This window comes from Colossoma macropomum, unplaced genomic scaffold (assembly GCF_904425465.1).
Source record: "Colossoma macropomum unplaced genomic scaffold, Colossoma_macropomum, whole genome shotgun sequence".
NCBI lineage: Eukaryota > Metazoa > Chordata > Actinopteri > Characiformes > Serrasalmidae > Colossoma > Colossoma macropomum.
In genome coordinates this window covers 33,107,011-33,119,622 of record NW_023494796.1, presented here as the reverse complement: position 1 = coordinate 33,119,622, position 12,612 = coordinate 33,107,011, and the positions used below count along the sequence as shown (strand labels likewise).

The window sequence follows — 12,612 nt, the reverse complement described above, 5'->3', positions numbered from 1 at the left end:
ACATAGCCAGAACTCGGACGACGGATAAAAAAACCCAAAATGATCCCAAAAGTCCTCATTACGGTGGGTTGCCAAGTCAAAGAGAATTCAGTCCAGCGCAGAGCTATAAAACACAGGGACTCTCCTCGGCCTGGGTTAGATTACATTAATAAAAACCTCCCAACTGCACTTTACCCTGAAATATAATCACTGGAATACTTTAAAAATCAGATTATTTTTGCATTAATGCATGAATCCATTTAATATCTCATGCCTGAGTCATGCTTTTTCATGAGTCCTCATTATGAATGGCTGAGCGACCTGCTTTAACTGCGGTGCTCTAGCAATTTGTCCCACCCATCCAGTGGTCCTGCACTCTTACACAAGGTGGTTCTTTACTAGGGCTTCTTTTGTAAAGAAAATGGTTCTGTATGGACTCATGGAATCCTTCACATGGTGCATGGTGAAATGGTTCTTCAAACTGATAGAGAATGTATTGTGTATAGTTCTATATAGCACCAAAAAGGGTTCTGCTATTGCTACAATGTCAAGCTGGTCACAACAGAAGAACTCTTGTCAAAAAGGTTCTGTGTAGAACCATACACAACACATTCTCCATCAGTGTGAGGAACAATTTTAAGATGCGAAGAACCCTTTAATCAGGCAAAGGGTTCTTTGAATGTTGACGGCTCTATATAGAACCATCTTCTTTATCAAAGAACCTGTGAAGAACCGTATTATTTAAGAGTTTACTCAGCATGCATCAATGCATCAATTTAAATGTTCCTGTACACACATAAAATATGGTTTTTAAAGGGTTCTTTAGTAAAGGCAGTGGTTCTGTTTAGAACCATGAGTTCTGCATAGAATCGTGCTTAAATGATTCTCTGCATGGTAAAATGGTTGTGGTTCTATACAGCACCAAAAAGGGTTCTGCTACTGTTACAACGTCACGCTTGTCACAATAGAAGAACTCTTATGAGGTACTATATAGAACTTTTTAAACAGGTTCTGTGTAGAATCATATACAGCACATTCTCCATCAGTGTAAGGAGCCATTTAATGATGCAGAGAACCCTTTAATCATGTAAAGGTTTCTTAGAGTGTTCATGGTTCTATATAGAACCATTTTCTTTACCAAAGAACCTTAGAAGAACCATCTTTTTTTAAGAGATTACCAAGCATTACTTGTATCAGCAACTCAGTGTTTTTTTTTAAATGTTCCTGTACACACTTAAAGAAGATGGTTCTTCAAGTGTTCTTTGGGAAGGACAATGGTTCTTTTTAGAACCATGAGTACTGCATAGACTCATTTCATGCTTAAATTGTTCTCTGCATGGTGGAATAGTTCTTCAGATTGATGGAGAATGTATTGCATATGGTTCTGTATAGCACCAAAAAGGGTTCTGCTATTTTTTATGTCAAGCTTGTCACAATAGAAGAACTCTTTTCAAAAAGGTTCTGTGTAGAACCATGTACAACACATTCTCCATTGATGTGAAGAACTGTTTCATGATGCAAAGAACCCTTTAATCATGCTTGGAGTGTTCATGGCTCTATAGAGAACCATTTTCTTTAATAAAGAACCCTTGAAGAACCATCTTTTCTAAGAGTTTACCAAGCATGCGTGCATCATTAGCACAGCACAGTAACTCATTGTTTTTTAAATGTTCCTGTACACATTTAAAAAAGAGGGTTCTTCAAAGGTTCTTTAGTAAAGAAAATGGTTCTGTATAGAACCATGAACACTCAAGGAACCCTTTGTATGCTTAAATGGATCTTCGCAAGGTGAAACAATTCTTCAGACTGGTGGAGAATGTGTTGTATGTGGTTCTAAATAGCACTAAAAAGGGTTCTTCTATTGTCGCGATGTCAAGGTCGTTGCAATAGAAGAACCTTTTTGGGTGCTATATAGAACTCTTTATCTGCGAAGAACCATATACAACACATTCTCCATCTATCTGAAGAACAATTTCATGATGCAAAGAACCTTTAATCATGCAAAGGTTTCTTTGAGTGTTTATGGTTCTATAGAGAACCATTTTCTTTATGAAAGAACCCTTGAAGAACCATTTTTTTTTGGAGTTTACCAAGCATGTCTGTATCATTAATATAGTGCAGTAACCTAGTGTTCTAAATGTACCTGTACGCAAGATGGTTCTTTAAGGGTTCTTCAGTAAAGGCATCGGTTCTTTTTAGAACCATGAGTTCTGCATGCTTAAATGGTTCTATGCATGGTGAATTGGTTTTTCATATCGAGGGAGAATGTGTTGTATGTGTCTATATAGCATCAAAAAGGGTCCTTCTTTGTTGTACCAATAGCAGAACCCTATTTGGTGCTACATAGGACCATTCTTTAAAAAAAGATAGAACCATATACATATTCTCTATCAATCTGAAGAACTCTTTCACCATGCAGAGAACCCTTTAAGCATGAAATGATTCTATAGAGAACCGTTCCCTTCACTAAACAGCCCTTGAGGATCTTTTTCAAGAGTGTAGTTTTAACACTGGTAGCATTTTCTGATAGGATGATTTAAAGGGGAATTCCACTGAAATTTCAAAATTTCTGCATTTTTCCATGTTTCAGATGTAGACAGAGAGATTCAGAGTGGTTTGGTGTGAATTGGTCTTTACAGTGGTGGTGATAGGAACCAGGGGTCGCCATGACTACAACACAAATATAGACATTTTATTTACTATCCAGAACCACCAGTGAACCTACACGAGTCCTCTGAGTTTATATGAATGTTGATGATGGAAAATCTGAATTAATAAGTTTTCCCTGGGGACTATTTTGCCTCACAGCGCCCTGCATGTATCCCTCCACCATGAATGGAGTTTAAGTTCTCTAAACTATCATAAAACAGTGTCTCAGTCATCAGGCAGTGAATTCATAACCATTTCATGTAGTAACTTTCTGTGAGGGAGCTTTTAGAGGTGGACGTCTGGTTCCTATCACCACCACTGTGAACAGTTCTGACTCGGTAAGTTTATCTAGAACGGAGCGTTTCACGCTGAACCGCTCTGATTACATCTTAGCCGTTTAATCAAGCACAAAATTTAGAAAAATGGGTGGAGTTCCCCTTTAAGCTATCAAAATATCCTACCTGTAGGTTTGTGCAGGGAAAGAGCGGCTAACTTTACTCAGAGAGAGAGAGAGAGAGAGAGAGAGAGAGAGAGAGAGAGAGACGTTCTCCAGTCAACACGAGGAGAAGAAGAAGTGTTCTCCAAGGTTCTCCAGTGTTCTGTTCGGGCGTCCTTGAAAGAAAAAGTGCCAAAAAAGGCGATGAAAACAGTGAAAACTCTCCCGTCGTTGTTCTTGGAGAAATCCAGCTTTGTGTCCACGGAAAAAGGGAGAAGGGTCACGCGGCTCGCGGTCCACAAACGTCATCCGCGGCGCTTATGCGCTTCTGTAGTCCGCGTGGGCATGCGTGGCGGAGAGGAGAGGAGAAGGGAGCACGAGCGTGCGTGCGTGCGTGCGGGTCGCTTGCTTTGATTTCCAATAAACAAAAAGAAGGAGCGAGGGGCTGCGTGCTAAAGCGGAGGGGGGAAAAGGGGGGAGAGAGAGAGAGAGAGAGAGAGAGGAGCGCAGGAGGGGAGGGAGGGAGGGAGGGAGGGAGAGAGAGAGAGAGAGAGAGAGAGAGAGAGAGAGAGAGAGAGAGAGAGAGAGAGAGAGAGGAGAGACGTCCATACGTGCTTTATCTTAGTGGCAGTGACGTGATATTGCAGCTCCAGTGCCGAGAGAGAGAGAGTGAGTGAGAGAGAGAGAGAGAGAGAGAGAGTGAGAGAGAGACTCCCATCTCCCTCCACACTCGGTGCTCGAGCTCTGCTGCTGCCCTGCTTCACCATCTCTACAGGGAAGAGGAGCGAGGAGAGAGGAGCGAGGAGAGCGCACCCACGACTGGAAGACATACCTTCACATTCTCTCTCTCTCCCACGTTCCTGATCCTTTTTTTTCGCGCTTTCTGCTCCCTCTCTCTTCCTCTTTGTCCCCCTCTCTGTGTCGGAGCTGAGGAAAAAGGGAGAGAGAAGGGGAGGAAGGAGGAGAAATGATCCACAGCGGAGCGCAGCGCCTTTCGCCTCGCTGACTGACTGACTGACTGACTGACTGGCTGCCCGGCTGACTGACTGGCTGACCGTCCTGCTGCTGCTGCGCGTCTTGTTGCTCTGCTTCCTTCTCCGCATCGCGCCTCCTCTGCGATGGGAAGCACTGATCCGCACGCCAGCAGCCTCTTCGCACCTGGGCTTTTCTAGAAAGGATGTGCTCGTCAAGCATGTGGGAGAAATAGCCATAGCGTCCGGGAGTGTAAGGTAAAATACTATTTTTATTTTTATTATTATTATTATTATTATTATTGGAGGCGGGGGGGGGGGTTATCTTTATCAGCATCATTGAGGCTCCTATTGCGATTCCATTCAAACTCCCATTAAATCAAAGTTGCAGCTCCTCTCGATGCTCCGAGGCGCCTGGCACATGCACTTCATTGTGCTTTTGATTAATGCTACGTCAGTTTTTCAGGCGAGGAGCTCAGCCTGCAGGGTTAAGGGCAACTTAAGAGGGGTCTTTATTTATTTATTTATTTATTTATTTATTAATTAATTAATTATTTAAGCAGGAGGAGGGTGGTGGTGGTGGTGGTGGTAGTTGGGGTGGGTACCGGTGGTAGTGGCAGTGGTGGTGAAGGTGGGGGGGGGTGGTGTTGGCCAGTTTCTCATCAAATTATAAGGTGCTGAATCTTTTAAACTCCTCCTTTTTCTCTCTCCTTCCCTTAAACCCCAACCTGCCCTGCCTGGCACACACAGCTGTGGTTGTGTTGGAGGCTGAGAAGATAAAGCCACGCTTGTAATCCGTTCATATTCCAGCAGCAGCGGCAGCAGCGGCAGCTGTGAGGAGGGTCTCTTCTAAAATGAAGAGCTGGAGCCCTGTTAAAAGGGGGCTTTTGCTTTTTTTCCTTCGGCAGGGCACCATAAAGCGGTGGCCTGGCGCAGTGGAGCCCGAGAGAGACGTGGGGTGGGGGGGGGGGGGGGGAGTAGAGAGAGAGGTGTATGGAGAGCTTGGTGCTGCGTTTGGCACACCGGTGCGCCCTTAAAGCGGTGCGATGTGATGTGAACGCCTCTGCACACACACACACACACACACACACACACACACACACACAGCTGCAATGCCTGCAGGATTAATGCAATCAGGACATCGAAGAGCGTCCCCCCCCTCTTCCTTCTCCTCCTCCTCCTCCTCCACCATCTCTCCCTCTCTATCTCCATCGCTCTCTCTCTCGCACACTTCAGTAATCTTTCGCCATACGCTCTTCTTTTTTTTTGTCGTGCCATAAAGGAGAGAATATCCCCCCTCGCTGTTTGTTGTAGCCGAGCGGAGGCTGAAGTTCCCGTGGGCGTGCGGGTGTGTTTGCACGTTTGAAAAACCTTGGTCAGGCTAAAAGTGTCGAAATAACGATAGGAAGGCTGGCCGCGACGCCTGTGGAGCCAGTGAAATGGAGACACTTTCCTGAGAATTTCCCGTGGCAGTCAGTCTGTCTGTCTGTCTGTCTGTGCAGAATGGGATGCAGCCACTGCAGAGCTGCGCCTCGCTGTTATCGCTGACGTTCGGCTCCTGGAAATGCCTTTATTCCCCTCCAGAACTGCAATAATTCGAAGTCTAAGTGGGTTACTTACACACGCTGTCATCATTTGGTCTGTTTCCGACCTCAGGCTGTCAGCCCTCACCAGGAGACAGCGTGATTTCCCTTTGTTTACAGTTGATAATACATGAAAATATATAGTGATAATGATAATAACACCACTCATTGGCTGGGCTTCACGCGGAATACCGATTTACCAGTCGTTTTTTGGTCGTAATGGACATGCAGGTGTCCAAAGTTCTTCTTCTTCGGTTTGTGAGGAACCACAAGGTGGCAATGTTTATCTGAAATGTGTTTTCCTCCCAGGAAAAAAAGAGAATGATTCGTCCATGATATAACAGCAAATGTGAAATGGCCAATCTAGCGTAGTAGCCCTGTTTTTGTTTGGCTTATTTATTTATTTTTTCAGTTTTAGCAGTGATATATGTGTACTTATTCTCTCCCTCTCTCTCTCTCACTCTCTCTCTCTCTCTCTCTCTCTCTCTCTCTCTCTACCTCTCTCCACCGTCCAGAGTTGGTGATGAAGGAAGCTTAGTGTGTCTCTTCTTCTCTTGCAGGCCAAATGACATAGGATGAAGGCTATTCGTAATCTGTTGATTTATATATTTTCCACCTATCTCCTGGTTATGTTTGGATATACCGGTGCCCAAGATTTCTGGTGTTCCACGCTGGTCAAGGGAGTTATTTATGGATCTTACTCTGTGAATGAGATGTTTCCCAAGAACTTCACAAACTGCACTTGGACGTTGGAGAACCCAGACCCGACCAAATACAGCATCTACCTGAAACTGTACAAGCGCGACCTAAGCTGCTCCCAGTTCTCGCTCTTGGTTTACCAGTTCGATCACTTCTCCCACGAGAAGATCAACGAGCTGCTCAAGAACAACGAGTCCATCGTGTACCTGTGCGAGGCCCCCAACGTCTACGTGTTCCTGCACTACGACAAAAACTTCGTCCAGCTCCGACGGGTGTTCCCCTACGACGACAACGGATTGGTCGCCAAGAAGGCCGCCGAGGAGGAGGAGAAGTCTGTGGTGGAGTTTGTGGTCCTGAACAAGGCGAGCCCGAGTCAGTTCGGATGTCAGGTGCTATGTACGTGGCTGGAGAACTGCCTGAAGGGAGAGAAAGGGACGGTGGAATCGTGTGGAGTTGTGTACTCGAAATGCACTTGCCCGCAGCACTTGGGCGACGGGGAATCGGAGAGCGTGTTAATGCTCAACAATGTGGTGTTGCCTTTAAACCCCCAAACGGAAGGGTGCCTGACGCCGCAGCTGCGCGCCGCGCACGCGTGCAACCTGAGCGCCGAGGTCAAGCGGCCATCCAAGGAGGGTGAGTATGCCACAGGCGCGACTTCCGCGGCTAGCATTGGCACCACTTTTACGCTTTTGGGATGTAGAATATCTATGTTTGGTGACGCCCCCCGGTACCCCTCCACCCTTCCCAACGTTAGAAAGGGGCCATTAAAGCCAAAAAATGACTTCACAGCACTCTAAACACACAGCACACTTGGCTTTTGTTGACGTTTTGGAGGCCAAATCCAACTCACGTTTGGTGTAGACTCAGATTATGAATTTCTTGACACTTATACTTTGGGCTTTGTCTGGTACACCCTTAAAAATAATGGGTTCTTCTGCCTTTCTTAGCTGATGTAGAACTTTTGCATTGTGTAAATACTTCACACCCCCAATCTCAATTATTTTTGGACGGTTCTTTAGAGAAAAGTGGCTCTTCGTTGCCAAAGAACCCCGTATTTTTAAGAGTGTAGCAGTAAGCCAAGGTGACTGGGCTTTGGTACAGTCTTGAAGATCAAGAATGTTTTGGTTCCAGTGGCCTTGAATTACTGCTAGTAGACAATTTAAGGAATGGAAGCCTTCGTAGACTTGCACATGCTTTTTTCTTATTCTATCAACAGTGGAGCATACTTTGTATGTGATATGAATATGACTGGGGGCCATGGCATGGACTGCAGGCTACATAATGACAATTGATCTAACAGTAGGAGCCAGTTCCTAAACCAGTGTGTTTTAATCCTTAGCATGGTTACATTAGCTCAGTACAGCACATATGAAGATGAAGATGCGTCTTATATGCATTAAGAGGGTCATATTAACATCTTCACTCATGCAATCAGGGCTGAATGATGTGGGGAAAATGTCCAACTGTGATTATTTTACCAATTTTACCAAATTAAGGTCCTGGCTTGTAATTTTTGGCCAAGAAGACCAAATATCCACTTTTTGTTGAACGCTGAACGTAGTGTGCCGGACAGTCAGTTAGGCGTGGGTTTATTGCCAGTGTTCACAGCTCAGAGGTGTTTGATTGCTTCTGATTGGTCTGACTCATCTATAGGCAAGTTAAGACAGTGCTGTAAATAAAAATGCAGCTCTTGCGATTTGAAAAAGGCACTGTTTGAAATTGCAATTTCGATAAAAAACTGGTGAAACCTTCAACCTTAATTGTAGTGCTAATACACAAATGTGCCTGGACTATTTCTGGCTGTTGGTTATATAATGGCTTCACAGTGAAGAGCCAGATTGTAAAACACTGCGATTTATCCTCAGCATAGTTGCACCGAAGGCTCTCTTTCACATCTACGACATCAGTTCGTTTGTTCTGCGTACGTACACACGGACTACAGGTCTCCAAATAATGTGATACTGTGTTTTGTCTTTGGTCGTCATGGTGCTGTGAAGACAGACAGCTTACCATTTTAGCCTACAGCAAGCAAAAAGGCCACAAGGGAGGCCTCACGTTCTTACGTCCGAGCAGCAAACACCCTAAACTGCTCTGGCAAGTTCCTGTAACTGCCTTGAAATCTCAGAGAACGTCTCGAAATGGGGAAAATCCACTCTGGGTTCGAGGGATTCCGTCGTGCAGTGACCTACAGAACGCAAATTAGCCCAAATGCATCTATTGTATTTGATAATGGAGAGCGGTTCAAGAGTGCTTCAAAACAGCGATGGCTCAGCATCTAACAGAAGAGGGAAACTCATGGGAGAAGAAGGGAGAGCTGGCTGGGTGGGAACGGGCATTGACACACTCGTTTCATTCCGTCACAGTGATTCAAAGATAATGAATCACTCATGGAAGGAAAAGAGAGAGAGAGAGAGAGAGAGAGAGTGCTCTGTGGTGGAGCAAGCCTCCTGTGGCATTCCGTTTCCACAAGCTGAAAATAATAGCCCCCTAGGGAACAAGTGCCAGCCTTGCTGATCAAATGCAACGCTGTGCTTTAGACTTATGTGAGTTCAGTCGAGTTAAATAGGCTCTTGCTTTCTTCTTTCCTTCCCTCCTTCTCTCAAACAAGGATTTTCATACTCTCCGACCCGAAACGTGTCAGTTTCGGTTGCGACTGTGCTCGGCCTCCTTGTTCTAGGCTTGTACTCGCAAATACGAATCAAGTACGTTGCTCTCGAACACGTTCGCATGTCTGAGTTGGGGTTGGGCGATGTGATGATATTTTATCGGTATTGTGATAAATTACGTCACAGCACACTTTCCTGGCTATGTACGGGTGTCATCAGCACTTCTACCGCACTGAAGAACGTGTGTATCTCAAAGATGTACCAATTACAGAGATTTTGTAAACAAATCCAGTATAGTTACTGCATAAAGTTCATAGTAACCAGCAGCTAACTGGACATCTTTGAGGTATTTCTCCTCAAATGGCTATTTTGATAAGAACTGAGTCCCTAGTAGGTGTCACAGTGGCTGGATGGAGGCACGGGTCTCAAAGACACACTGGAAAGAAATTCGCCAACAGACTATGTATGCTATATCAACTCTCAAGAACCTCCAGTGTTGCCCAGTGCCTCCCAAACTCTATCAGAGTCAAAGTAGAATTGCAGCCTTGTAGAATGTTCTTCAAATGCTCTCATAATCTGTGTTTTTGTTTCCCAGATTCTTAGTGGAGTTACGTCTCTGTGGAATTGTGAAAGACTGTTTTCACTTCTTCACTCAACTTGCATTTTGCTGCTGTTGGAACAAAACCTTGTATCTCCGTTTTTGTCATTTTTTAAATATTTTTACATAATTTTAAAAAACCTCTTGTCCTTTACATTGTGGGTAAATTTTGTGATGAATGGACCAAAAGAAACGACCCAAAATGACTGGGAAAAATGTCTGGTTCCATTGACTTACATTAAAGGTAAAGCAGGTTTTTTCCTTCTCCTGTAAAGTTACCATTTTGGAGATACAGCCATTTTCTCTTTTGTCCTGAGCTTATTTGTGGCTCCACTGCTTCGCCTGGCCCTCAGTCGTTCTCCAGGGGTTCTTAACATGAACCTTCATTGTATAAATAGTACGTGATGTTTTTACGATGACTCCTTGGCTACGTGAAGCCTAGAAAGATTTAGATGCCAAATCTACCTGTAGCTAAGAAGCTGCTGCTACTTATACTACACTCTTAAAAAAGATGTTTTTTCAAAGGTTCTTTAGTTAAGAAAATGGTTCTATATAGAACCAAAAAGGTTTTTATATTGTTATGTTGTCAAGCATGTAACAATGGAAGAACCCTTTTTGTTGCATATAGAAACCATCTACGGAGCATTCTCCATCAATCTGAAGAACCACTCCACCATGCAGAAACCCTTTAATCATGCATATGGTTCTTTGAGCATGCATGGTTCTATACTGAACCATTTTCTTTACAAAAGAACCCTTGAAGAAACATCTTTTGTAGGGTTTGTAGGGGTGGTCATATGGTAATATTGGGAACTGTGGGCCGATGCCGATATCCGGTATTTTCGTGTACATATCAGCCGATTAGCATCACAGAGAAATATTCAGTTTCAGTTGCTGTAAAATGAATAAAACTTGGTCGTTTTAGTGCAGCAACCCAGCGTCACCTGAACGTTGTGCTCAATAAAGGTGTCATCAGATGTCTTTTTGAAATGTCAGCCAAGTCTAAACGTCTGTCCGGGGCTGATATTGCGATGCGATAGTTATGTTTTATTGTTATCGTCAAAATATGCTTTTCTATAATTACAGTTACTGTTCTTTCTTCAATTGTTTGTGCAAAATATAATTATAATAGTAGATAATCCTCTCACATCCTCAGATCACATGTCCTTCACCAGTTTTAGCTGAGTTCTCTTTTAATTCTCCTTCAATCGTCATATTCATCTGCTCAGCTCTGCATGTTTTGTGCAATTACACATTTCCACCAGAGAGGTCTCCAAATCCCCCAAACTTACACAGTTCAGCTTTAATGTAGCGCTGGTGCATTTCATTCTCACTCGTTCACAAACCTTAGAAAAAAGCTAAATATGGTGATGAATACCATGTGTCATATAAAAACATTTTCAGGTATCTTGATACTATGTTCCTTCTGTATCGCCCGCCCTTAATCTGAAGTGTGTGGTGTTCGTTTGTATAGTATTACATGATGGTGTGCAATCCCAACATTGCAGCCATGTCAATATCTGAATGAGAAACAACAGCTAGCACCCCTGCTTTATACGGCTCAGTAGTCTGGCAGCAGCAATTACATAAAAACACAGTGGCTGGACGTTTCAGGGCATTTCTGCAATGTGACCGTGTCCTGACAACCAGTCAACATTCATGTTTAGTGAAGCTTACCAGCACCAGCTTATTTTTTTTCCCCGTGAAGATTCCACTCAGTGTGCCTATTTATAGAGCGACAGTTCCAAATCCTTCTTTTTTTCATCTGGATATCCGGTGGATGCCTCTCAGGTTCAAAAGAGCCCCGTCCCTCATGTTGCAATCAGAGTGTAACGGCTGCTCTCTCTTATAGGGGTGGAATCAACAGTGTCACTGTAGAAAAAGGCCTCCGATAAGACCAAAATAAAGGGCTTTCTTTGATATCCTCCCCCTCCCATGCCTGCTTTGTGTACGGCAGCAGAGTGTGGCCTTTGAATGAGGATGCTGAAAGGCTCCTGAAAATGCAATTTTTTTTTTTTTGTTTTTTTCTGGCTCACTGCTCTTTGCTCGATAATATCCTTCTAGCCGGCAAGAAAGGTTGATTAGACTTTATAATACCATCAGTGTTTGAAACGCGGCCTCGCCGGGCACACCAAAGTAAAGTGTTTTGAAATGTAAAAAACATATTATACTTGCATAATGGGTCATTATGATGGCGCTGCACATTAAGACACACTCTAGCATGCATTAGTTGACTGCATTATTACTACGACGCTTGTTTGTATTTACGATGCCGTTGCAGCATTAACTGCAGTGCTTGCCTGGCGCATACACCTTTCGTAAAGCTCTGGGAGGTTGATTTGGATTATTGTGATGACTCAGTGTGGTTCAGCCATCTCTGCCGTAGCTATAATTGGACCGACGTGTAATACCTTTCAGGTCTTATTCACAGAAGCTGGAATCAAGCCACCAAATACACAGGTAGATGGAACATGAGTTAATGATTGCCTGCCTTTATTAACCGCAGCAGACGCACAATGTGGTGATTGAAAGCAGCGCAGCGTTCCATTCTCGAAGAGATGGGACGGAAAAGCGCATTCTCATTGTTCGGCTGCGAATATTGCTCCCAAGAGGCCTAGGCGTTTAGTCTGTATTCTTCGGCTTCATAAGCCGTCTAATCCCTCGCAGCCAGGTGTAGGTAGGGCTCGAATTTGAATTTTGGAATCAAGTTTAGACAGAAAATCACACATTTCTAGTCTCGGGGCCAGCTGTGCTAAGCCTCTTAGTATTTCAGGTGCAAATGTGACGCATTTGGCCTGAATAAGCAGGCGTGTTGTGTGTCTTATGCAGCTAAACGTGGAGTTCGTGAGGCCTGTATGTAGAAAAATCTGTAAGTGATGATGTGTGGTTGGAGATGTTAGGAGTGCAGCACCTAAAACCAGGTGTCAAAAAGTAGTAGTAGTGTCTCAAAGATGTGTTATTGGAGGACTTCCTTGAATAATGACAGCGGTCATGGTGGCTAGATGGAGGCACAGGCCTCATCTGTGTCCTGAAAGAATATTTGCAAACAAAATATTGAACACTGTATCAAGAGATTCCAGAGTTTGTGTAG

The 12,612-nt window shown here is 44.0% G+C and overlaps 1 protein-coding gene across 1 annotated transcript in view; it reads left to right on the top strand.

Annotated features, from left to right (window-relative positions):
- The first annotated feature begins 3,654 nt into the window (after window positions 1–3,654).
- The window catches only part of adgrb3 (adhesion G protein-coupled receptor B3), a 994,217-nt gene continuing 985,259 nt past the window's right edge, over window positions 3,655–12,612 (top strand). The window contains exons 1-2 of the mRNA XM_036583352.1: window positions 3,655–4,293; window positions 6,179–6,950. Coding sequence (XP_036439245.1) covers window positions 6,194–6,950 — 757 coding nt within the window. The 5' untranslated portion in view covers window positions 3,655–4,293; window positions 6,179–6,193. The remainder of the gene's footprint in view (window positions 4,294–6,178; window positions 6,951–12,612) is intronic.